Source organism: Dendropsophus ebraccatus, chromosome 4 (genome assembly GCF_027789765.1).
Source record: "Dendropsophus ebraccatus isolate aDenEbr1 chromosome 4, aDenEbr1.pat, whole genome shotgun sequence".
In the NCBI taxonomy this organism is placed as follows: Eukaryota; Metazoa; Chordata; class Amphibia; order Anura; family Hylidae; genus Dendropsophus; species Dendropsophus ebraccatus.
In genome coordinates this window covers 26,165,366-26,192,693 of record NC_091457.1, presented here as the reverse complement: position 1 = coordinate 26,192,693, position 27,328 = coordinate 26,165,366, and the positions used below count along the sequence as shown (strand labels likewise).

The window sequence follows — 27,328 nt, the reverse complement described above, 5'->3', positions numbered from 1 at the left end:
ATATAATACCAATGAATGGACAGTTTAGCGTGAATCAGTGGGCGCGGCACCATTGTCAATGTGATGACGGGCCCCAAAAGTGAAGGAAGTCATGGGCTAGTTTCACATCATGTTTGGGATACGCCATGACTTTTATTAGGCAGGAGTGTAGTATGGCAAAGGCCTCTTTTTATACATGCTTGTTTCTAAAATAATAAAAAGTGTATAAATATATATATAATTGGCCCGGTTCTCTAAGGGTTAATGTTAAATTTTACATATATATATATATATATATTTATATATATATATATATATATATATATATATATATATATATATATATATGTGTGTGTGTGTGTAAAATTTAACATTAACCCTTAGAGGACCAGGCCAATTTAAATTTTTGCGTTTTCGTTTTTCCCTCCTTGTGCTTAAAAGGCCATAGCACTTGCATTTTTTCACCTAGAAACCCACATGAGCCCTTATTTTATGCGTCACTAATTGTACTTTGCAATGACAGGCTGAATTTTTTCATAAAGTACACTGTGAAACCAGAAAAAAAAAAAAAACATTTCTTTAATTTGTTTTTTTTTTTTCGTTTTTACGCCGTTTGCCCTGGGGTAAAACTGACTTGTTATATATGTTCCTCAAGTCGTTACGATTACAACGATATATAACATGTATAACTTTCATTGTATCTGATGGCCTGTAAAAAATTCAAACCATTGTTAACATATACTGTATATGTTCCTTAAAATCGCTCCATTCCCAGGCTTATAGCGCTTTTATCCTTTGGTCTATGGGGCTGTGTGAGGTGTCATTTTTTGCGACATGATGTGTTCTTTCTATCGGTACCTTGATTGCGCATATGCGACTTTTTGATCGCTTTTTATTACAATTTTTCTGGATTTGATGCGACCAAAAATGCGATTTTTTGGCGCTTACGCCATTTACTGTGCGAGATCAGTAATGTGATTAGTGTGATAGTTTGGGTGATTACGCGCGCGCCGATACCAAACATGTTTATTTATTTATTTTTATTTATAACATGGGAAAAGGGGGTTATTCTGACTTTTATTAGGAGAGGGGGCTTTTTACTAATAATAACACTTTTTTTGTTTTCTTTTACACTTATACTAGAAGCCCCCCTGGGGTTAGGGTTATTCCCCCTGGGGTTAGGGTTATTCCCCCTGGGGGACTTCTAGTATAAGCACTCTGATCTCTCATACAGATCTATGCTGCATAGATATGCAGCATAGATTGAAGAGATGACATTGATTGCTTCCGGCTCCTGCAGCCGGAAGCAATCGAGTGCCGAGCCGGGATCAGCGCCATTATGGCGCAGACCCCGGACGGCGTAAGATGTGTGGATCCCGGAGGAGCGATCCACCCCACTAGACACCAGGGATCGGCTGCATCAAGTAATCGGATGCAGCTGTCAACTTTGACAGCTGCATCCGATTACTTTATTAGCCGCGGTCCCGGGCTACGAGCAGCACCCGGGACCACGGCGGTTCAGAGCGCAGCCGCCATGCGGCCCCACTCTGAGCACATAGAGGCAGCCCTGGACGTACGAGTACGTCCAGGGTCGCCTAAGGGTTAAAGGGGTTGTCTGGGGACAAAAAATTCATATGTGGCTGGAAACAGGTTAAACATAATATGTTAAACGTACGTACAACACCCACAAAGGTCAATGCCATGCTAGTTAATTGAAAAATCCTGGACAACCCCTTTAAGTGCAACATTCAATCTACTCCTTTAAAAAACAGTGCTTAGGGAGCAACCTGTTAATCATTGGTGGATGGGTGGGACCTGTGACAACAGACTCATCTTTTGCAGCGTGTGGCTGCTTTCTGGCTGTAAGTGCTCTTTCAACTATACAACCCTGGAAACAGCATGTCTGACCCTATGTTATGCTCTCAGCATGGGTTCCCTTTAACATGTCAAAGGTTGTTTCGTTTTTGTTTTTTCATTACAAGTACGCTAAGGAAAAACAGGGAAGGTGTACCTAAACATTTACATAATGCTGTAGATAGACAATTAATAGGTAGATAAATAGATGAAAGTCCTGAAAAGCTACAGTAGGCTGTATACCAAAGCTGCTTATTACTTCTGAGTGTGGAGCCAAGCAATGTATTGTGTTGTCAGGGGTCGCCCACCTTTGGTAAACATGCCATAAAAGTGCATTAGCTTTGACATTGAAGTTGTCTGAAACTGTATAAAGCCATTAAATAATGTAGGTTTATATACTGTATATACATTTTGATCTAAACAATAGAAAACCATGATCCCCATGCATCTAGCATATTATCTGTACTGGTTATATACACATACAGACCCTTCTGCAATTGTCTGTAATACAGGTGGGGAGCGTTGTGCCTGTACATTAGGGGTGTATATAGGTCCCCGCTTCATAAATATTCTATCAATAGCAGTCTGATAAGCTTCATTTACCACAAAGAACATATGTCTCAGTATTTATGGGGAGTTATAAAGGACATCATATAAACGTCAGATCTCAGGGGACCCCCACTGACTACTAGAATAAGGGTCCTAAGCCCCTGAAGGACATTTAGTAGAGGAGAGGTCACACATGCACCCTGTTGCTCTATGCATTGTCTATGGTATACAGAGGGAGCAGAAGCGGAGGCTAGAGACCCTTATTCTAGGGTTTGGTGTGGGGCTCCCAGTGATCAGATGTCTATTATATATCCTGTACATAGTTAATGTCCTTTGTAGAATAAAAAGTGACACCTTGCTTTCCACGTTGGAGCTTTTTTTAGTCTTACTTTTTGGAGGCCCATCAGTACTGACTGGTTACATACTGGTAATGGTCTAGTGACTATGACCACCATGCTATCTGTTCCTCTGTGGCACACATATGTGAGGATGACGGGATCGCGTATACCCTGCTTTACACACGCATCGGAATGACCCCATTGTGTTTATACAGCGGCTATTTTTGCAGAGAGCTCCTCTTGGATTCTTCTGTCTACATTCATCCAGATCTACAGGACCAAGCAAAATTCAGAAGAAAGGTTAAATTACTATAATACTATATTATCTCTATGCATATTCTGTTGATTAAAGTGTCACTGTCGTGTTTTTTTTTTTTTTTTTTGCAGAAAACAATAGTACAGGCGATTTTAAGAAACTTTGTACTTGGGTTTATTAGGCAAATATGCCATTATCTGCATTCAAAAAGACTTTCCCCAGGTCCCCCCCTTCTCTCCATTCACTGCTCATTATCAGGAAATCTCGTCTTGTTTCCATCAGACGTGCCCTGTCTGTTCTATGTAGGAGGGAGGAGGAGCAGAGAGCAAAGGATTACACAGCGGGACCTGTGTGAAAGTGTATTCTGAGTGGTCAGTGCTGACTTCAGAGGAGATAGCCGGTGATGTAGCTGTTAATTAACTCTTTGTTGTCCTGTTTAGGTGCCTCATCTCCCTCCACCCCTCCCCTCTCCATAAGAGAACCATGAAGATGGGGGAGAGCTTCAAACTGCGTTTTCATGATAAAAATTTATTTTTCGACTAATAAACCCAATTACAAAGTTTCTTAAAATCGCCTGTACTATTGATTTCTGAAGAAAAAAAAATTAAACGACAGTGACGCTTTAAAGTATTATATTATAATAAAAAGAGGCCATCATACCTGATGGGAATTTTAGTTTTCCAACAGCTTGAGGGCCCCAAGTTCCCCATCTTGATATACTTTATTTCACATGTGCTTTTACGTTAATATTTTTCATAAAATAACAGCTTTCATGTTGCTATTTTTAATAGCTTTCATCCATAACATATCTGTCCAGTCTCACATTGTATTCTACAATTATAGCTGAACTAGAGGATGTGATTCTTGTGCTCCATGCACTATTAGTACCCCTTCTTCTGTGCCCAACAAGGAGCCCGTAACAGCATTAGGACAATCCCCCTTAGTGCCATGCTCACAGGTTACTGTAATTTGTTATTGAACATTACTGCGCCACATTGATCTGTGTAGAGTTCAAGGGGTATTCCGCTCAAACATAACTTTTCATATGTGGTTGCCCATATGAAAAGACTAACAATTCATTCCATACCTGTTATCTAGTCAGTCTCATTCTTCCGGTTCTGAGCTTCTGCTGGTGACACAAAAAACTGTTTACAAGCTTGTCTCCTCCCCCTCCCTTCTATCTGCAACTTTGTAGTACCAGGAGGAATAATCACAGTGGGGGAGATTTATGAAAGGGTGTAAATATACACCTGGTGTAAACTGTCCACAGCAACCAATTCTCTTTTATTCTACCAGAGCTGAAAGCTGAGCTGTGATTGGCTGCTGTGGGCAGTTTACACCAGGTGTATATTTATACCCTTTCATAAATCTCCCCCAGTGAGTTCATTAGGAACTTCACCTCAGTTTAGCCCTTCCAGCATTACAAAAAAGCTGCAAAGTTGCAGATGCAGTTTGCCAGGGAATCAGCCATTTCAGAAGGAAGGGGGAGTTGGAGAGAAAAGCTCACACTCAGTTTTTTGTGTCTTCAGCAAAAAGCAGCAGCTCAGAACTGGAGGAAGGAGACTGAATAGATAATAACAAGTATGGAAGGAATTGTTAGTCTCACCATGGGCAGCAACATATGAAAAGTTATGTTTGAGTGTCATACTCCTTTAAGAGACTCAAGTGTACAATTATGAATAGTGGAGAAAAGAGCCAATGGCTTCCTGCTCTGTGACAGTATTCATTTGTATCAGCATCTTGAGGATGAACTTTAAAGATCTATTAAGAAATCAGTCCAGAGTTTTGGACCTACTGTGTTTTGAGCATAAAAAGTTTATTCACTATATAATCAAACATTTTGAAATTTTCCAGTATATTTTCCGTATCGGCTCCTCCCAGTTTTCCTTATTTCTGATTGCTGTCATTTAGTAGGACCATTCATCGACCAGTCTTGTTATAGACACAAATACAACGGAATACGAGGTAAGACTATTAAAAAAAATTATAACAAGTAGAACAAGAGCTGTGGCTCACCATTGCAGCGCGTTCTAGTGATGTCCAGTTGGTAGCCACTCTGGCACTCACATGAGACCCCATGAAGACCTTTAACACAGCGGCCATGGACACAGTGACACTCCTCAGACAGCTCCTCTGAGCTCTCACCATCTAAAAGAAAAATGAAACCAATAGAGATGTGTATAAAAACAACACATCAAGATCAGGGCTGTCAAACTGGTGGTCCTTCAGCTGTTGCAAAACTACAATTCCCATTGTGCCTGAACAGCCAACGCTTTGGTTATCCAGACTTACTGGGAATTGTAGTTGTGAAACAGCTGGAGGCCTACCAGCCCTGATGTAGATCATGCTGCTGCTCAGCATTGAGGGTCTATACAGCTGGAATCAATACCATGATAGTTCACTATTTTATTGCATATATTATAAAAAATAAAGAAATACCTCGGCGTGACTTTCTCTTCCCATGATGTGAACTGTACTCCCAAAATGAATTTGCCCCACTGTGAGAGGCTGAGCAGGCCAGAGCTGAGAAATACAGACAGTAAAGAACAAAATGTGATCATTGCCGTCACTATCATTCAAGAAGTTATAATATATAATAAATAATCTATAAGGGATTATTCAGGCCTAGAAAAACATAAAAACATGGCCGCTTTCCTCCAAAAATAGCATCTCTCTTGCCCTCTGTTTGAGTTTGCAGCTGAGTTCAATCAAAGTGAATGGAGCTGATTTGTAATACCACACATAACCTGAGGACAGGGTTGGTGCTGTTTTTGCAGGAAAGTAGCTGTGCTTTTTCTAATCATGGATAACCCCTTTAAGTGATTTTACAGAAGCTAAGGCCTCATGTAAAGCCACATGTAGAAGTCTGTAAGTGAAGGGGTCATTCACACCACGTTTTGGCTACACGTAGGTACAAATTAGTGACCTATAAAAAGGGTTTGCCAATGTAAACTGCAACTGGCTGTAGTCAGTCAATGGAGGAGACTTATAAAGACCAGTGTACTCATATTTATCAAGACCAAATGGAGCAATTCAGGAGCTCGGAAACCCTCTTTGACTCCTTGTACCAGAGAATAAAAGCATTTTAATATCCTGGAAGCACAGCTGGCTATATGAAAGGTACCATGTGTCTCCTTGACCTAACAGCTATATAACAGTGTCAGCAGTTTGGAACATATATCACAGCTGACAAATTCCCTTTAAATCTCTGCAAATGGCCATCAGCAAAGACATCGATGTCCTTGCAGCCCTTGCTTAAACTGCATACATTACCTATCCATGGTCCAGGGCTCCTCTTGTGGTCGGCTTCTCCCCAGGTCCCACGCGCTGCAGCTTCAGTGCGGCCTGTCTTAGCTGTAGCGGCCCCGGCCAGTGATTGGCTGAGTGGCCTGTCAGATAAGCCGGCCGCTCTAAAGCTGTAGATCGCAGGACCCGGGGTAAAGCAGAGCACAGGAGGAGCCCTGGACCATGGATAGGTAATGTATGCACTTTGCATATTGTAGCGATGCGCGGCCGGTGCCCGTCAATTATAGATCCAAACCTATATCAGCGATCGTTGTCATCGGCTGATCCTTATGTTTATTACACGGAACGATATTCGGCCGGATAGGGCCCATTCGGTCGATTATCGCTCCATGTAATAGGTCCCTTACTCTATGAGAAGCTCCTATAGAGATACAGAGAAGACACTGACTTCCAGCCTGTGCAAATGCACTTATCATAGAAGATAGTCAGAGACACGTTCACACAATCCCAAGCCATCCCAGCGCTGGGAGGCAGCAATTAGCCCAGGGCCTTTTACATGGGCCAGGAACGTTACTAGAAATGCTCCTACGGCCAATAATCACGTTACAGCGCTCGGCCAAGTACCGATACTCGGGTGATTGCACCTTTTGACCACGTTTTAAAATTTATTGCTGTCTACGGCACATCTTCCTGTGTAAACAGCAGTGTATACTTACCATCCGTATTGCTTGTAATCCGGCATCCGGGTCTCCAGTCCTCTGGCCACTGCAGTAACGTCTCAACAATGACTGACAGCTGGAGGACTGGAGAGCTGGATGCCGAATCACAACCAGTGCAGATGGTTGTGCAACGCAAAGAAGCGCCGTTTGCAGTCTGCCGCGGCTGACAAATCGTCAAATTAAAAAAAGGGTGTGTGCTTCTTTAACTATTTACCAATGTGGGGATATAAATGTTTTTTAGGACAATCGTTGTTTATGAGCTAACAGGCCTGTTCCTTTTTGGGTCATTCCTTTTTTTTTTCTTTTTTTTTTTATGCAAGTCAGTGTTCTATGCAAAGGAGCACAGAATCAAAACATGCTTTTCCAAGTTTTTATTTTTTTTTATTTTTTTAGTAAAACGTTTGATTGCATACTGTTTTGCAAGGTATACTTTTAAGTATCGTATAGTAAGGCTCCATTCACACCAATGTCAGAAGATCAGTTAGGAGCCTTCGTCAGTTGTTCTATGATTCCGACGTAAGGAAAAAGTGCTGAAAAATGATGGAAACCAAGATGGAGCTGACTGGGGACCTCATTATAAGTTAGCAGGGTCCCTCAGGACCAAGTAGGGCAGGCACCATCTATTGGATCAGATGTTATACACCAGGGATGGGGAACATCGGCCCTCCAGCTGTTGCAAAACTACGATTCCCATCATGCCTGGACAGCCAAAGCTTCGCTAAAGGGCAGCAGCTGAAGGGCCAAAGGTTCTCCTCCCTGCTATACACCTGGCACGCATGCTAAGGCTATGTTCACACGCTGTGAATGACTGGCCGTTCCGTGACCCCGGCCGGGCTCTGCCTGGATTACCCCGGCTGGTACTTTCCGGCCACAGGGTCCTGATGTGGGCGCATCAGCGCGCGCCCGCATCAGAACCTCCCACAGCACTCAATGAAGCAAGCGTCTGGAGCCGCTCGCTTCATTGCGTGAACTGACAAGGTTTCCTATGGCCGCAGTTCATTGAATTGCGGCCGCAGAAAACTGACATGTCAGTTATTTGCGGCGCCGCACGGTATCCCGGACGGAGCGTATACGTTGTGTATACGCTCTGGCCAGGATCCCATAGATCAATAGGCAGTCTTCACAGGCGTACAAAGTACGGCCGATGGCAACAACGGATATACTTTTACGTAGTGTGAACATAGCCTAAAACAGTTATATACCAAACGCAAAGAGAAAAGAACAGGAAATATATAAATATCACCTATTGAAACAATACTTTTCTTTTGCTGGAAACAATAGGACAGACTACTATCTGCCCAATGAGCAGCAATTGTGTATTGATTTTTCATTTTAATCCTTACCGTGTCTGGGCGGGCAGGCGAGACACCTCGGACCCCAACCTTGACCTTGTCGACAGCAACATTCATTCAGTGATAACTGAGGGCCGTTCATCTGACGGGAGCAAATTCCATCCGTCCCTCGTATCACCCAGCATATGTCTTTTGCCTCTGCGCGATCTGCAGCGGAAAATAAATCTAATGTGAGATCAGGATGACTCTTGTATACTGCGCATGCTTCATAGTCAGGTAGTTTTCAGGTCGCATCTATTGTAAATGATTCTTTTTAGTCAGTTCACACACCCCTATCACCCAGGCTCTGCATGTGAGGCCATATCTAATGTCTTGAGTCTGAATAGAATCCCAGTTCACACATGCAGCGTTTAAATCCAGGTATACATGTTTCTTTTGTGGTTTATTTTTAAGGGCTATTCCCATCAAGGGCTCCTGCTGCAGTCTGAAAGTCGGAAAGCCAGAAACAGGCAAGTCAGCTGTTTTATGAAATTTGTGTAACTCCCATAGACTTTAGTGGGAGCTGCATAAACATTGTACTGTAGCTTTGTAGGTTACATAAACAAAACTCCTATTAAGCAAGTTGTGTAAACAGCTGATTTTGGATTTTCAAACACTTGTTACACATGCAAACAGGATCTGGAAGCCTTCAATCTTAAAGAGGTACTCCAGCTAAAGTTTTTTTTTTCTTTCAAATTAACTGGTGTCAGAAAGTTATACAGATTTGCCAGCGTCAGCGCCCAGAGACACTTGCTCTCCAGACACGATTAGAACCGTAATTTTACGGCACTTGGGGAGCCACAGATTCCCCATCATTCATTTATAGCAAGCCCAATGGACTATAGGCAACAGAAGACAGGACCTGTGTCACTGATATGAATGAGAAAGGCTTCTGGGCATGCTCAGTGACCTGTCTAGAGGCCTACTATTTTTAGTGACCTTTTATGAAGGCCTACTATTATGGCCCCAGTGTATGGTGGACAACCATCCAGAATTTCCTGGACATTGCATAAACTTTTGGGATTTTTTTCTAGTGTCTAAAAAAAAATTCCAAGAGACAATTTTATGACCTGTAGTGTATATGGAGGACTGGTTTGAGAAATGTTAATTATTCTATGATATGTCAGAGTATGACCCTGTCAGTATATACTCACCTAGCTCAGGATTGGGCACACAGCGCTTGTGTTCAGCGTGATATTGCATGAGGTGGGGGCAGCGGCAGTAGAAGGAGCCCCGTGTGTTATAGCAGTCACCATTTATGCAGTTTGACTCATCTACACACTCGTCTACATCTGAAGGGCGACATATGACAAGATCGTATGCATCAATTCACAGTCTGTAATTATATCTATTTTAGAGACGAGAATAATTATAGCACAGAAATGTCATGTATCACTATAAGAATATGAGCCGTTCTAGGTCTGACAGTACGACACATTACATCCACTACAAATAACCTTTAATGGTGCGTTCACACCTACAGGATTCCACTACAAACAACCTTTAAAACTATGTATAAGGTGCCTGGGATGGTCGGCTTACAAGGGCATGAGCTACCTTAGCGGCTTTTTTTTATTGGTTTATTGGTTTTTGGGTTGGAACAAAATATTGACTTCCCAAAGGGATCTTCTTAAAGGGATTGTCCATCGAAAATCTTTTTCTTTCAAATCAACAGGTTTCAGAAAGTTATATAGATTTGTAATTTATTTCTTTTTAAAAATCTCAAGTTTTCTGGTACTTCCAGCAAATGTTGTTTTCTTTCCAGTCTTACACAGTGCTCTCTGCTGCCATCTCTGTCCGTGTCAGGGACTGTCCTGACAGGAAAGGTTTTCTATGGGGATTTGCTTCTGCTCTGGACAGTTTCTGTCTTGTACAGGAGAGGTCAGCAGAGAGCACTGTGTCAGACTGAAAAGAAAACATTTCCTGCAGGACATAAAGCAGCTGATAAGTATGGGAAGACTTCAGATTTTTAATCTATATAACCAGTGGGTTTGAAAGAAAAAGACTTTTGCTGGATAACCCATTTAAATAACTATCCACAGTATAGGGAATAACCCATTTAAATAACTATCCACAGTATAGGGAATAAGTATCATCGTGGGGAATTTGACCAGTGAGATCCCCAAGATCTTTGGCTCTTTGTTATGAATAGAGCCACTCACATAGTTTTACATTTGAGGGGAACATACAGAGGTCTAGATATAGCCAGTAGATATGCCTAATGCACATATGCCTATTGTACCTATAGGCGCCAATCCTCCCAGCAGACTGCACTATACATACAGTAATGGAAAGGGAGCCTACTGGTGATGTAAGTGTTAAAGGGTTTTCCTCTGGATAGGCTATAAATAGGTGATTATTGGGGGGTACAACACCTGACACTGGCTGTTTGCAACAGAGGCAGGCAGCGCCATACATTGTATAGTGGCCATACTGGGTTACTGCAGGTCGGTTGTCTTTGAAGTTAAAGAGAATGCACCACCAGGTACATCACTATTGGGTTTTTTTTACCTTTACGGATCGGTGCCAGTGCGGGGATGCCAGTGGTGTGGTCCTTTTTTTGAACCGCACAGCGCCAGTCTATTCTCGAGCACCAGTCCGGCACGGAGCACTGGAGGTGGGCTCGCCATCCCCCAGTGTGACAATCTCCCCTCCCCTCTGTTATGTGGCTCCATTAGAATCAAGGGAAACTACCAGCAGGTTTGAAGTATCTTATATGCAGATATCTCACTATAGGGCATGGGAAGCTGAGGATGAAGGTGAGTTTCTTACCTTCATTCTCTGCACCATTTACATATTATTAGCTGGCCTTTTTTATGCAATTTGGTGCACTGCGGGTGGAGCTATTTCCATCAGTGCACCAGTCCGCCCCTGGCCAGCCCTCTCTGCTGATATTCATTAGAAGGGGTGGGCCGCCAGGAACGGATCAGTGCACCGAAAGAGGTAGCCCCGCCCCCAGTGCACCAAAAACCTAATTAGCATAAAATTAAAACTGCTAATATTACAGAAATGGTGCCAAGGATTAAGACAAGAAATTTACCTTCATCCTTAGCACCCCATGCTGTAGTGGGAGATATCACCAGGTTAGATACTTCTATCTTCCTTTAAGCAGAGCTGCAGTAAGTAACCCAGGACACTCACTACACACAGTATGGAGTTGTCTCCTTCCAGCTCCAGATACTGTCATAGTAAAGGCCACCAGTTACAAAAATCCTAAAAAAAAACCTTTACAAGCGCTGTTTAGACTTATGTGGGAGCCATATGTGTCATAACTAAGAAAACAGGAGTCATGACTGAAGGAGTCATTGTCTGAAGAGCGCTTTCTATTCTAGTCAGATGAATCAGCCTTGTCTTCCACCAGTTCCGTAGTGTTTCCTTACCCATGCATTGTAGTAATCGGTTATCATAGTAATACCCATGTTTACAGTAACACTCATAGCTCGGCTGAGTATTCACGCACTTTCCTTCCTTGCAAATTTCTTGTCCAAATAGTTCACATTCATCGATATCTATGGAGAAGAAACGACATGTATAAAGAAACTCTGAACGCTGTCCCAGAAAGCCGTCCATACACATAAGATAGCTGTCAGCCGCAGACCCCATCGCCCTATACTGAGCCGCAGGGCCGGCGTCAGCACCAGGCATACTCGGGCAAGTGCCGGGGCCCACAGTGCCTCAAGGGGCCCCCCTGCACTTGCCCACACCATTTCTTCCCCTCTCACTGCGCTCACACACTGACACACATCGCACTGTGTGCAGGTGGTGAGCGCACACAATCATTACCTGAGGCTGTGGGGGGAGGGGGGGATGAGCCGGGCGCAGGGATGAGGGGGGCGCTGGTGGGCCACTTAAGTCATTTTGTGGCTCCTCCAGGCCTCAGTCTCTCAGCGTCGGACCAGAGGAGAGGGGGGCGGGGCTCACTGCACGGCAGCCTGTAGAGGCCAAACAGCAGGTCAGGGCCCAGAAGCCTCCCCACAGTGCTGCCTGAGCTGTGCTGCCTGCCCCCTCCTGTATTCCTGGGTCTCCTGACCTCCACAGCAGCCCGGGCAGAGGCAGAAGATGTAACAGGACTGACAGATACAGAGGTGAGTGTATGTGTGACTGAGTATACATGCATATGTGTGCAAGTCTGTATGCAGGTGTTGTGTGTGTGTAAGTCTGTATGCTAGTGTTGTGTGTGTAAGTCTATGCAGGTGTTGTGTATGAGTATCTGTCTATGTGTGCTGGGAGTAGGAAGGTAGGGTCACCTGTGGCATATCTGCTGCAGTGGATTTATTGCAGATTTTCCCCTTTACTTTCCATGGGGGAGTCACAATATGCAATAAATCCACAGTTGTATTGCTATTTTTTTCTCTACATTTAGTGTAGGTGATCAGCAGTGTATTATAAGTATATATATATATATATATATATATATATATATACACACTCATACAGGGGGGGATAATAAGTATATAATACACTGCTGATCACCTACACAGAATGGATATATATATATATATATACATATATATATATATATAAACATATACACACACACACTCATACAGGGGGGGGATAATAGGTATATAATACACTGCTGTATACCTACACAGAATGGAGAGACATATACTTATTATCCCCCTCCTGTATGAGTGTGTATATATCTCTCCATTCTGTGTAGGTATACAGCAGTGTATTATATACTTATTATCCTCCTGTATGAGTGTGTTTGTGTGTGTGTGTATATATATATATATATATATATATATATATATCTATATCATAAAAATCAAAGTCTGTCTGTCTGTCTGTCCTTCTGTCTGTCTGTCTGTCCTCTATAGACTTCCAAACGCCTGAACCGTTTGACCCCAAATTTGGCACACAGATACATTGGGTGCCCGGGAAGGTTATTGCGAAGTTCCCGTCCCCGCCAGATGTACAGGAGGGGAGGGGGAGGGGAAAGAGAGGCGCCCCATAGAGATGAATGGGAAAATCTCCTCACTGCACACACAGGTGATATAATTAGCTGCAGCAGACACGGCAGTTGGAGCCTTAGCAACCAATAGGATTACTGCTTTCATTTTCACAGGGAGCAATGGTTGCTAGGGAAGCTGCCTCACAACATCCACAGTAATAACTGGTAGACCCCGTACTCCATCTATACAGTACATGTATATACAGGGCCCCCTACTCCATCTATACAGTACATGTATATACAGGACCCCCTACTCCATCTATACAGTACATGTATATACAGGACCCCCTACTCCATCTATACAGTACATGTATATACAGGACCCCCTACCCCATCTATACAGTACATGTATATACAGGGCCCCCTACTCCATCTATACAGTACATGTATATACAGGACCCCGTACTCCATCTATACAGTACATATATATACAGGACCCCCTACTCCATCTATACAGTACATGTATATACAGGACCCCCTACTCCATCTATACACTACATGTATATACAGGACCCCCTACTCCATCTATACAGTATATATATATACAGGACCTCCTACTCCATCTATACAGTACATGTATATACAGGACCCCCTACTCCATCTATAAGGTACATGTATATACAGGACCCCGTACTCCATCTATACAGTACATGTATATACAGGGCCCCCTACTCCATCTATACAGTACATGTATATACAGGGCCCCCTACTCCATCTATACAGAACATGTATATACAGGACCCCCTACTCCATCTATACAGTACATGTATATACAGGACCCCCTACTCCATCCATACAGTACATGTATATACAGGGCACAACAGATATACCAAACTGTGACTGGGTAACACTGCTACACCAGACCTGACCAATACCGCCATACTGTGCTGGATAACACTGTCATACCAGACCTGACCAATACCGCCATACTGTGACTGGATAACACTGCCAGACCTGACCAATACCACTATACTGTGACTCGATAACACCGCCACACCAGACCTGACCAATACCGCCATACTGTGGCTGGATAACACTGCCACACCAGACCTGACCAATACCGCCATACTGTGACTGGATAACACTGCCACACCAGACCTGACCAATACCGCCATACTGTGACTGGATAACACTGCCACACCAGACCTGACCAATACCGCCATACTGTGACTGGATAACACTGCCACACCAGACCTGACCAATACCGCCATACTGTGACTGGATAACACTGTCATACCAGACCTGACCAATACCGCCATACTGTGACTGGATAACACTGTCATATAAGACCTGACCAATACCGCCATACTGTGACTGGATAACACTGCCATACCAGACCTGACCAATACCGCCATACTGTGCTGGATAACACTGTCATACCAGACCTGACCAATACTGCCATACTGTGACTGGATAACACTGCCATACCAGACCTGACCAATACCGGCAAACTGTGACTGGGTAACACCGCCACACCAGTCCTGACCAATACCACCATACTGTGACTGGATAACACCATCATATCAGACCTGAACGATACTGCCATACTGTGACTGGATAACACTGCTATACCAGACCTGACCAATACCACCATACCGTGACTGGATAACACCGCCACACCAGACCTGACCAATACCGCCATACTGTGACTGGATAACACCCCCATACCATACATGACCAATACTGACACTCTGTGACTGAATAACACTGCCATACGGGTAAATACAACCCTGCAGGTATACAGGACACTACAGGTATACAGGACCCCAAAACTATACACTACAAGTGCACGGGACCGCCACAAAACTATATACTACAGGTATACAGGACCCCAAACTTTACACTACAGGTATACAGGACCCCAAAACTATATACTACAGGTATACAGGACCTCCACCAACTATATACTTCAGGTATACAGGACCTCCACCAACTATATACTTCAGGTATACAGGACCCCAAACTATACACTACAGGTATACAGGACCCCAAAACTATACACTACAGGTATACAGGAACTCAACCAACTATATACTACAGGTATATAGGACCCCAAACTATACAGGTATACAGGACCTCAAAACCATACACTACAGGTATACAGGACCTACACCAACTCTATAATACAGGTATACAGCACCTTCACCAACTCTATACTACAAGTATACAGGACCCCAAATATACTATAGGTATACAGGAACTCCACCAGCTATATACTACAGGTATATCGGACCCCAAACTATACACTACAGGTATACAGGACCTCCACCAACTCTATACTATAGTTATACAGGACCCTTAAACTATTTACTACAGGTATACAGGACCCCCGAACTATATACTACAGGTATACAAGACCTCCACCAATTATACACTACAGGTATCCAGGACCCTCAAACTATAAACTACAGGTATACAAGACATCCACCAACTATACATTACAGGTATACAGCACCAACTATATACTACAGGTATACAGGACCCCCGAACTATACAGTATAGGTATACAGGACCTTCACCAACTGTACACTGCAGGTATACAGGACCTCCCTCAACTATACACTATAGGTATACAGCCCCCCCAACTATGCACTACAGATATGCGAGACCCCTAAAAACTATACATTGTGGGTATACAGAACCCCTCCAACTATGCACTACAGGTATACACTAATTCCACCGATTAACTGATGAAACAATACCTTTAGCTTGGCCTCCTGGGCACCTTAGAACAAATCTAATTAACACACTGACACTTTATACCCGGGCAGCGCCGGGTACATTTTCTAGTATATATATATATATATGCTGTATATCTCCATTCTGTGTAGGTATACAGCAGTGTATTATATACTTATTATCCTCCTGTATGAGTGTATATATCTCTCAATTCTGTGTAGGTATACAGCTGTGTTTATATACTTATTATCCCCCTGTATGAGTGTGTACAGTATATATCTCCATTCTGTGTAGGTATACAGCAGTGTATTATATACTTATTATCCTCCTCCTGTATGAGTGTGTATATAATACACTGCTGTATACCTACACAGAATGGAGATATATATACACACTCATACAGGGGGATAATAAGTATATAATACACAGCTGTATACCTACACAGAATGGAGAGATATATACACACACATACAGGAGGATAATAAGTATATAATACATAGTTGTATACCTACACAGAATGGGGAGATATATACACACACATACAGGAGGATAATAGAGGATGCTTCCCCTATATTCACTATATTAGTGGCTGCATATATAATCAACTTTAACAAATTTTCCTCTTTTGTGCCTCCATTCATGGGGTCCTATTCTTTTTAACAATTTCTGTATATAATACTGTAGTACAGGAAATAAAGTCTATTTTTTATATAAAAAATTCTATATAAAATACTTGCTATTTTCCATTAAGCTCATTTTGTTCTATTCACCATATGAACGTCCGCTTAGAAATGAGGTATCCTCTTACCTCGATATGTGGGAATACCGTAACTCATAATATCAAGGTCGACGATGAAGCCAATCCCATCCGGACAAAGTGATAGGAACTCAGCTGTCAGGAGGTAAAATTTACTGTTAGATACCATTACAATAGTATAGGATGATGTGTTACTAGGTCACAATATCTTGGGATTTTATAGGAAGAAAATAAAAAAGGATGAGAAACTAGGTGTAAAGCAAAATAAAGGATGAAAAAAGAAATTATGCTACTAAAAATGAGCTTGGTAGCTGCCATAGGAGAGATCTAATAAAGTTCTATAGAAGGGTGAAAGGAAAGCCAAAGTATATCCTATATACTGTCTGCCTATGTGTAAAGTGAATGCGTATCAAGTGGTTCATGCTGGACATCATGTCTGGGTAATATATGACATTTATGACATGTCTGATTCGAAAAGAAACATAGTAAGAGACTATACCTGAGCTGTGCACGGGACAGGGGTAGATCTCACAATGGTCTCCCCATCCGGCCCCCAAGGAACAGCAGCACTGCTCTCGTGTGACATTCACTGCAAGAACGCTGTCGCAGAACAGGGTGTCATCCAGACTTAAGAAGCAGTCTTTGAGAACTAAGCCACGAGAAACTTCTGGAATAATGGAAAAAAAAACAACTTATGAAGCGGATAGTTCTCAGTAAAATTTTCATTCTAATTCCTGAAAATAGTGAATGAGATTTCTCCTGCACAGCCATTGTTTATATTATAAATGTTGCAAAGCTGGGCCCCATGTTTGGCACCACCTCTATGACTGACATTGGAAATCACTCTGATGTCGGTCACTTACAGGGAACATGTCACATTGAAGCGCTTTGAAGGGCGATTTAAAAATAAAAAATAATATTAGAGTAGGAGGAGCTGAGCAGATTGATATATGGTTTTGTGGGAGAAGTTCCAGGATAACATGTCATTTGTTCATGTAAATCTCTGCTCATTCTGGGCTAAGTAGTCAACTGGGCGGTCCTAGTAAGTCATTGACAGCACCCAGTATAAGTGTGTGTAAAGAGCTGTCAATCACTGAGCAGAACCGCATCTTATTTAGCCTAGAATTTGAAAAGATTTATATGAATAAATACAGTACTAACATATTTTAGGGTGAAATTAAGTTGTCCTGCAAAAAAAGAAGCCATAATACAACTGTAAGTGGTAAACTAAAAAATAAAGCTTTTTATTGCATTTTATTCCATGTTTTTTTGGGACTTGAGGTGGACAAGCCCTGACAATTCTGGGCTACCATGACAAGTGATGATCATCCCGAAATTACGTTGTGGGAGGAACAATTTGAGACATGACAGGGACAGTACCTGTCAAATAGCTGCTTAGATGCCACAGTCTCTGTGGCATCTAAGGGGTTAAAATGTCAAGAACAGTCCTTAAGGGGTTGGCCACTTTATAGTAAAAGTACATTATTAGTAAGTGTACTCACTGTATATACTGAAAGCAGCTCCCTGTGTACCTCATAGAACTAAAATCAGACTCCCCCCCTCCAGGCTGGGCTGCCCTGCCCTGTGGTGAGGCTGTCCATAAGATGGCTGACATGGAGGAGCATGTGACTATGCCCCACCCCACAGTGTCCACCACTGAGCCTGTATATGTCTATGGAGGACACTGGGGCGCGGGTCATGGTCACATGCTCCTCCGTGTCGGCCATCTTCTGGACAGACTCACCACAGAGCAGGGCAGCACAGCCTGGAGGAGGGCAGTCTGATTTTAGCTCTATGAGGTACACTGCGAGCTGCTGTCGGTATATACAGTGAGCACACTAGGTAATACTGTACACTGAAAATTTTTACTATAAACTGGCCAAACCCTTTAAGTTCGACCCTACTAGCTGCCAGTGAGTGTAAGCTATTATATACCATTGAATTTCGCTGTATATGGAGTAGGTACAGCACCAATGAGCCTTCTCCATATGTCCTCACTGCACTTCTAACATAAGTGTATATGAAAATACAGGAAGGGGTTTGATAGGAGAGAAATAACCATACAGCAGGTATCTGAGTGTAAGAGTAGTGTGCTATAAGATATTGATATATAATATACCCTTACCTTCACAACTCTTCTGGTCTTCACTAGGTGCATACCCAGCATCACAGATGCACATGTATGAGCCATCCAAATTCTCACACCTGCCATGAGGGGAGCAGATTTGCGGAAAGAGAGAGCACTCATCTATATCTAAAATGGTGCAAATAAGTCATTAGAAGTGCATGCTCAGCAGTCACACACCCATAACATAGACATATAGATTACAGGTACCTTGACAGATTTGTTGGATTCCTTGGTTATATATTCTGTAGCCTTCGGGACAGACACATCGGAAGGAGCCGGCAGTGTTTATACATTGTCCTCCCACACATTGCTGTTGTGTTATACACTCGTTGATGTCTGCAGAAATTTGTAGTAAATTGTGAGTTTTTGGACACATACATCATGGTGCTTGTTCCAGTTAAAAGGGATCTTTTATCACTTAGCCCCGCCCACAATAGCTCCATAGACCCTGTCGCTCTGTGACATCATAGTCGTCCAGGCCCCGCCCCCTAGTAGGCCATTGGAACAGGCTGGCCTAAATGTCTAAGCCCCACCCCCTCTAGGTTGGCCCATACCAATGGCTGCCGAGGGTGCATGGCCTATGCGCCCAAGAAGTCACTTTGGGACGGGACCTACGGTGGAGATGTGGGCGGGGCTAAGCGGTGCTGCGGCCGTAAAGCCCCACCCAGGTAGCACAATCCGCAGATGATAAAAGATCACTTTTTACTGGAATAAGCACCATGACTTATGATATAAAATAAGGTATGAAAACTGCAACATTACCCTTTACATCTGTGTAGAGAAGTCAGAATGCAAAAAGGGGGTGACAGTGTCACTTTAATAGTAACCTTAAAGCGGTACTCCAGCGAAAATCTTTTTCTTTTAAATCAAACAGTTTCAGAAAGTTATATAGATTTGTAATCCCCATAGAAAACCTCTCCTGCTCTGGACAGTTCCTGTCTCAGACAGTGATGTCAGTAGAGAGCACTGTGTCAGACTGAAAAGAATACACCACTTCCTGCAGGACCTACAGCAGCTGGTAAGTATGGGAAGACTCGAGATTTTTAAATAGAATTAAATTACAAATCTATATAAATTTCTGACACCAATTGATCTGAAAGAAAAAAATTTTTGCCGAAGTACCCCCAAAAAACTATTCAACACCTGTGTAAATAACATTTTACATTAATGGGAAAGTATAACCTAAACATTTAAAACCAGATATTGACACATTATTTTAATAATCTGCTTTACAGAAACCTCATGGACCATAGAAGCTTATCATATAGGGATAACTGACTGACATCTATGGGAGAGGTTTCTAGGCATGCTATAGGTAGTGACCAGTCATTTGGAGTCGGGAAGGATTTTTTCTTCCTGAGATGGGACAACTGCCTTCTGCCTCATGAGGGTAGGTGGGACTTGATGGACTCTTGTCTTTTGTCAACCTTAAAAACTATATAACTATGTAATCAACACCAAAAATTGTCTGATCGGTGAGGGTACAACTGCTGAGACCTAAACCGATCAGGAGTTCTCTGGTTGAACTGAAAGGCAGATAGACATAGAAGCTGCCCTGAGGGGCACATAGGATCCCTGTTCCTTCATTGCACGGACTCTAGTTGGACCCACACATATCCTGCAGATAGGAGATGAGTGTCTTGGTGGTAACCAGGTATACTATTGCCTCAATCCCATATTAGATCATGAATATAAGGCTATTATACTGTAGCATTAGCCATGCAACCACTTATGGCAACCACTTTTTTTTCTAATTTTTTGGCCACTATCCTCTGTGAGGTCAGCTGGAGATCTCGAGGGAAGACAAGGCAGAAGTCACTTTACAGAAGTTGGGTAGCTTCACACGTACTGGATCCGCAGCGGATTTCACGCTGCGAGTTTGCATCGAAATCTGCTGCGGATCCTGGTAGTGTGAAGGTCTATGGGGTTACATATCTGTATTCCACTGCGGATATGTAACCCAGACCCTTTAACCCCCCGCAGCCCCCAGCCTGGAGCATTGATTGGCTGATGGGGACTAAAGGGAGCCGAGAGCCTCACACACAGCCGCGGCGCCGAGCAGGTAATGTATGCTCCAGGCCGGGGGCTGCGGGGGGGGGGGGGGGGGGGGGGCGGTTAAAGGGGCCAGGTTACATATCCACAGTGGAAATTTCACTGCGGGTATGTGACCCATTCAACTTCACACTACCAGGATCCGCAAACTCGCAGCGTGAAATCTGCTGCGGATCCGGTACGTGTGAAGCTACCCAACTTCTGTAAAGTGACTTCTGCCTTGTCTTCCCCCGTGACCTCCAGCTGACCTCAATCTACTGCCTATCCGGTACGTGTGAAGCTACCTGTTGTCTATGGAACAACTTTAAAGGGAAACTAAGAAGAATCTTACCTGCTGATATCTTCTATAGCACACTGAGCGCTGAGGATGAAGGTAAGTTTCGTACCTTCATCCTATGCACCATTGCTGTGCTATTAGGAGTTTCCTCTTTATGCTAATTAGGTGTTTTAGTGCACTGGAGACGGAACTACCTCCCCAGTGCACCATATGCACTGGGCCAGCCGGGCGTGAATCGGTGCACTGGGGGTTGTAGTCCTGCCCTCAGTGCGCCAAAATGCCTTCTTAGCATTTGGATTAAACTCCTAACAGCATGAAAACCGCACTGAGGATAAAGGTAAGAAGCTTCCCTCCATCCTCAGTGCCCCCCGTGCTATAGGGACTATAGGTTAGGTTCTTTGAAACTATTTCCTGCCAACATATGGGATAAAGGGATCTGACCCTTTTTACCTTTTCCTCCTGATAGCAAAGTCATATTGCCGGCCAGGTCTATTTCCTGCCACTGCCAAAGCTTCTTGGAATTTCTTAATAAGAAAAAGTAATTCCAGAACGGATCCTCTGTGACTCTGATCAACCGCAAATGAGATTTTTCAGAGGGTCAGAAGGTTCAGCCGTCATCTCACCTTCGCATACTAATGGCCTCCTGTTCTTTATTTTGTATCCAGTCTGACATTCACATTTATAATATCCCGGAAAATTTATACAACTGCGAGAATCTCCGCACATCCCGGAGCGCGAACACTCATCGACGTCTGCGAGAGGGAAAAGACATATATAACACATGACATATAAGAGTCCCATTATTACCCTGACGTCCATGGCCACATAATGATTACATTAACTTACAAATAATCTTGGCTATTATTGGTGCTTAGTGCTACCTACTCTATAGGGCTCGATCTATGTTACAGTCATTATGCAAATCCGGAGAGAGGACTGTAATTACAGGAAGAAATATAGGTCATATTCTTTGGCAAAGCTTTAATGGAGAATATATTATCTATTATGTTTTACTATTAGTAACAGTACTCTGACCTTTCTGTATTCTTTGTGACAATGGCAGCAAACTGTTTTGTAGGTGGGTAACACAGTTTGCCAAAACCAAAATGAAATAAAGGGAATGTTAACATTTTTTGTATGTGATGTGGATCTGAAGCTGTATCAATCCATATAAATGAAAAGTTGAACACAGCGTACGGCTAGGGTTAACCTGACGTTTCTGGTCATGTGACCAGAAACCACTGCCTGTTGCCTCAACTCCCCCCCCCCCCTGTAATTGCAAAAAATATATCCCGTATCGCAACACTGGTTGCACAACTAGGAATTGATTTGGAGCCCTGGCTTACTGCAATAGAAAATCTATACATATACATGTATACATGTACATAGAAATATACCCAGAGACAGAAGAGAGTTTTCTCCTACACTCTTCCTCTATTAAGCTATGTTCAAACACAGTAAAGTAATACTAAAATACGACCATAATTTTAACTTAAAATACAGCTGTATTTTCAATATAATAATGCGCTCCATTGAAGTCAATAGGAAATTGGACATCAGTGCACACGCAGTATAGAATAACGGTTGTGACCTTCTTTTGACTTGTTCACGCCTGTTTTATTTTCACACAAAATAACAACCGTATTTTGTTTTTATTTTCTGTGTGTGAACATAGCCTTAGGTTCCGTGCACACAGAACAAAACTGGCGGAATTCCGCAGCAGAGAATTCATTGAACATGTTCATTCTTCAGTGCGGAGAGAGGAGGTGCACAACCTCCCATAGACTCTCATTATGACAGGGAGGCTCGCGGAATTCCGTCAGTTTTGCTTTGTGTGCACGGAGCCTTAAAGGGAGTATTCCCTTCACCAAAACTTTTGTCAGGTGATAGGGAATGCAAAAGAAAGCAATTTTGCAAATGCATTACATTAGCAAAATAACTGTCATTTGTTGTTTGGTGTTTTGTTTTTTAGTGCCTTATAATTTTTATTTTTAGGGGGAGGATGGGGAGGAGGGACATAGAGGTGGTGCCAGCCTAATGCATATACAAATGTAAGCCCCGGCCGTTAGACACAGCCCTGCTGGATTAAAAGTTATTTTTATGACAATAACTGCATCACCTGCCGAACGGACCCCAGGACATATCTTGGATTAAAAGCAGCTCTCCGAAGGTACAAGTGGTTTGGAGGGGTCAGATTGTGGGTACAGAGTCGCTTTAAAAGCTTCCTTTACATGACAGCTTGACTATAAGAGAATAAAGGCAATACACTTTCTTACCCACACAAGATCTCTGTCCGTGTGATACGTTTAGCCTGTATCCATGATGGCAGTGACAGTTAAAGGAGCCCACCGTATTCAGACACATCCCCTTCCCGAGTCCACAAGGTTCGCTCTTACATTCATCAATATCTAAGATGTACAAACACAGTATAAGCCATGATCTGACAAGAGGAGTAAAGTGTTAATAAACTTAATATATCCTAATAAAGCATTAATAATTTAAAGATTGGTTTTGCTCTTTTTTTTCCCTAACAGTCAAAAAGACACAATACAAAATTCTACAGTAAACCTTCTGAAAGCTTCTTTATTGATGTATATAATCTATTACTAGGCCTTTCATTCACTAAAAAGCTTAAACATGAACATCCTCTTAGGCCCCGTTCCCACTGAGGAAAGGTAGCGGAATTCCGCGACGGAATTGTCCACCGCGGAATGCCGTTAGCCTCCCGCTCATAATGGGAGTCTATGGGAGGCGCGCGCTCCTGCTCTGTACGCGCTGAAGAATGAACATGTTCATTCTTCAGCGCGGACAGGGCAGGAGCGCGCACCTCCCATAGACTCCCATTATGAGCGGGAGGCTAATGGCATTCCGCGGCGGACAATTCCGTCGCGGAATTCCGCTACCTTTCCTCAGTGGGAACGGGGCCTTATGGTTTAGTATTGGTCAATTGATTAATTAGCCACAGTATATTCAATAAATAGATCTCTCTGCCGCGGAATCCCGCCTGCCTCAGTATCTGTATGGGAGGGCTCACAGGCCTCCGCTTCTGTCACTCTCTGCTCAAAGAATCGACATGTTAATTTGAGCAGAGGCACGCAAACCCTCCTGTAGAGACACGTAGGCAGGCGGGATTCCTCCGCGGAATTCCGCTGCTTTTGCTGAGTGTGGTGGCCTCCTCTCCATGTATTCTGCACCTAGGAAAGGCGTCTGGCAGCTGGCTTGCCAGGCAGGTTAAGAAATCTATATTCTTCACATAGCTGCCGGTCCCATTAATGTCTGTGTTGAAAATACTTCCATATTGTGTTCAGAGAAAGTACTACAACATCCTACATATCACTGAGCCTTATTTCAGCTTGCAAAAGGAAGGAATCAGTAGCTAAGCCTACTGAATGAGATTAGAGCAATTAGAGCATGCTTGAGTCCAATCATTCGGCATTTGATTAGTGGTGGCTGAAGAAGTTGGATGCAGCCCTAGGGAGTCTGGAAAAACATGGATATAGGCCATAGGCTGTATTCATGTTTTCTCAGACTCCCTAAGGCTGAATCCAACTTTTTGAGCCACTAAAACCACATCCTGAGCAATCACACTGCAGCCTGCTCGAATTGCTCTCATCTCTAACTGAGTGACTTACCTACACAAACCCTCTTCTCGGGATCCTGATAGTAGCCAGGATTACAGATACAGTAGAACCCTCCTGTAGGGGTTGAGATGCATTCTCCATGTCCACACAGGTTCCTGATCATCTTACACTCATCGGTTTCTAGGGTGGAAAGAGACATTTTATTAATTATAATAAGCCATCATTTAGGAGGTAATGAGGTTCTCCAAGGCTTATCCTTTCACTAGGTCACCATTGTTTACTCAGTGGCCATTCTGAACCCTGGGAATCCTGTCAGTTAGAAAAATGAAGGGGTTGTGAATGGGATTGAGCTGCAATACCAGCACAACTAGATTCACACGCATGTGGCTCTGGCTGTATATACTACTGAGGAGATGGTGTGCGCTGGAGCACCAATACCTTATGATTTGCTGACTGATGGGTTTCTGAGATGAGTGATACTCGAGCATACTCAATACTCATCATTTGGCATATGAATACCGGTGGCTGACTATGATGGATGCAGCCATGGGGAGACCTGGAAAACATGGCCTATGGCATGCTCGAGTAGGGCTCATCTCTACCTATCAAACATCAAACATTGGTGACCTCTTCTTAGGTCATAAATTTTCTTGGGAGATAACATTAGAGTTGAAGAGGACCTGTCACCACTCCTGACCTATCTGTTTTAGCACATCCTTGCAATATCCATGAAACAACAATTCTGGATCACCTATTTTTATAGTTCTGTGATATACCATTCCTCTGTTATTCTTGCTAGAAATGTGTGACTAAATAGCCAACTGGGTGTTACCATTTGAGAGACATGCCCCCCAGACAGTGTAGGGACACGCCCCCAGCTGGTAACACCCAGTTGGTTATTGAGTCATATACAGTAATTCTAGTAAGAATAAGAGAGGGACAGCACATCACAGAGCCATACAAACAGGTGGTACAGAATTGGTATTTCCTGAGGAATACAATAAATGCCATGGCCATCAATTTTTTTTTTTTTACTGTGTAACGTATTTGTTTATTGTATTGGCCCAGCTGTTTTATTTCTTCTCCCTGCTCCCCTTCCCATTGGGACTATAGGTCACCCATATAGCTCATATTGGCATGTACTGGGCTGGGCTAAAGGAAGCTGTAGAGTTGGGACAACACACAATAAAACAAATAGGACACAGCTACTGGGGGAAGGGTGAGTACAATGAGGTCATACAAGGCTTTATTTTCTTAAATACACATATAATACACAATCTAAAAATCTTTGGGTATGGGACTTGAGTCATCAGAAAATGACCTACTGTCTAAATAAAGTTTTTATGTTAAACATAGTTAAGAATTTTACATATAATTTCCTATATTATAAAATAATCCTGAAATCTTTCATTTTTTTAGTTCCACTCACTAGACCTTATATTTAGTTGAGACTTCCTGTTCTGTACAGATCATTTTCCAGCAGTGCCCCTCCTTATCATCACAAACAGTAGAACAGTAGAAGGTGACACCAGTGTATAGATAACAGAAGTAAATACAGTATATGAAGGCCCCCCCTCCCAGGTCAGAAAGCATGTTCAGAAAATATTTCAATTCTAGTGTCTGGGGTCTAGGGCCAGTCTATGGTGTCTATGTCCATGGGTCTTGCTGTAAAGCATACATCTAAATGCTAGCAGGCAATGTTGAAAAGCATCAGATAAAAGCATGTTTCAGTAATATCTAGCCAATACATTCCCTATATAATATATAAATACAGTATTTTCCTGCGTATAAGACTACTTTTTAACCCAGGAAAATCTTCTCAAGAGTCAAAGGTCGTCTTATACGCCAAGTGTTGTCTTAGTCTTATAGGACAGTTGCTGAAAAACTTTGGAACTGGACTGGAAAATCTGCGGTTGCTGGGTATATATATAAAGTATAATGTTATTCCACAAAATAACCACTTTATGTTCCAAAAAGCAACGATCACTTACCTGTCAATTGTGTGGGAGCAATCTCGGCAGCACTTCGTGTGTCATACTCGGCAGGTATTTTTCTCACGGCTACAGTTGTGGGTTCCAGAGCAAGTGCTGAAATTTGGATATACAGTATATAAGTACCAATTTACGATATCACGATGTCCTCCTGGCATATTATGGGCATTACATGTGTGATCATTATAGTTGGCATTATTATATGTGGCTATGTTCACACAACTTATTTTTTTGTATTTTTACGGCCACTGTTGCCGATTGCAACAACTGCCGTAGTTAATACGAAAAAATAAGTTGGCTTGCTGTCTATGGGGTTATACATAGTATACGCTCCGGCCGGGACCCCTAGCGGCGCCGCAAACAACTAACATGTCAGTTTTCTGCGGCCGCTATTCATTGAATAGTGGCCGTAGAAAGCTAAGTCAGTTCACACTATAAAGCGAGCGGCTGAAGCCGGACGCTTTATAGTGTGCTTTGGTGAGTTCTGATGCGGGCGCGCGCTGATGCACCCGCATCAGAACTCTGCGGGCCGGAACGGCCGGTTTCTTACGCCATGTGTACATGGCCTGATAGTCGATACTGTTATTACACTGCTAGCATTTGTTATATATGAGCAGTATATATATATATATAT

At 42.9% G+C, this 27,328-nt stretch overlaps 1 protein-coding gene across 1 annotated transcript in view; it reads right to left on the bottom strand.

Moving 5' to 3' along the window:
• Positions 1-332: 332 nt before the first annotated feature.
• The window catches only part of LTBP3 (latent transforming growth factor beta binding protein 3), a 65,682-nt gene continuing 38,686 nt past the window's right edge, over positions 333-27,328 (bottom strand). Inside the window, exons 11-24 of the mRNA XM_069965305.1 lie at positions 26,695-26,790; positions 24,755-24,883; positions 23,399-23,530; positions 21,746-21,874; positions 19,001-19,129; positions 18,791-18,919; positions 17,165-17,332; positions 16,717-16,800; positions 11,653-11,781; positions 9,427-9,564; positions 8,285-8,440; positions 5,416-5,499; positions 4,993-5,124; positions 333-2,990 (exon numbers count right to left, since the gene is read on the bottom strand). Of these exons, the coding sequence (XP_069821406.1) occupies positions 2,839-2,990; positions 4,993-5,124; positions 5,416-5,499; positions 8,285-8,440; positions 9,427-9,564; positions 11,653-11,781; positions 16,717-16,800; positions 17,165-17,332; positions 18,791-18,919; positions 19,001-19,129; positions 21,746-21,874; positions 23,399-23,530; positions 24,755-24,883; positions 26,695-26,790 (1,787 nt within the window). The 3' untranslated portion in view covers positions 333-2,838. The remainder of the gene's footprint in view (positions 2,991-4,992; positions 5,125-5,415; positions 5,500-8,284; positions 8,441-9,426; positions 9,565-11,652; positions 11,782-16,716; positions 16,801-17,164; positions 17,333-18,790; positions 18,920-19,000; positions 19,130-21,745; positions 21,875-23,398; positions 23,531-24,754; positions 24,884-26,694; positions 26,791-27,328) is intronic.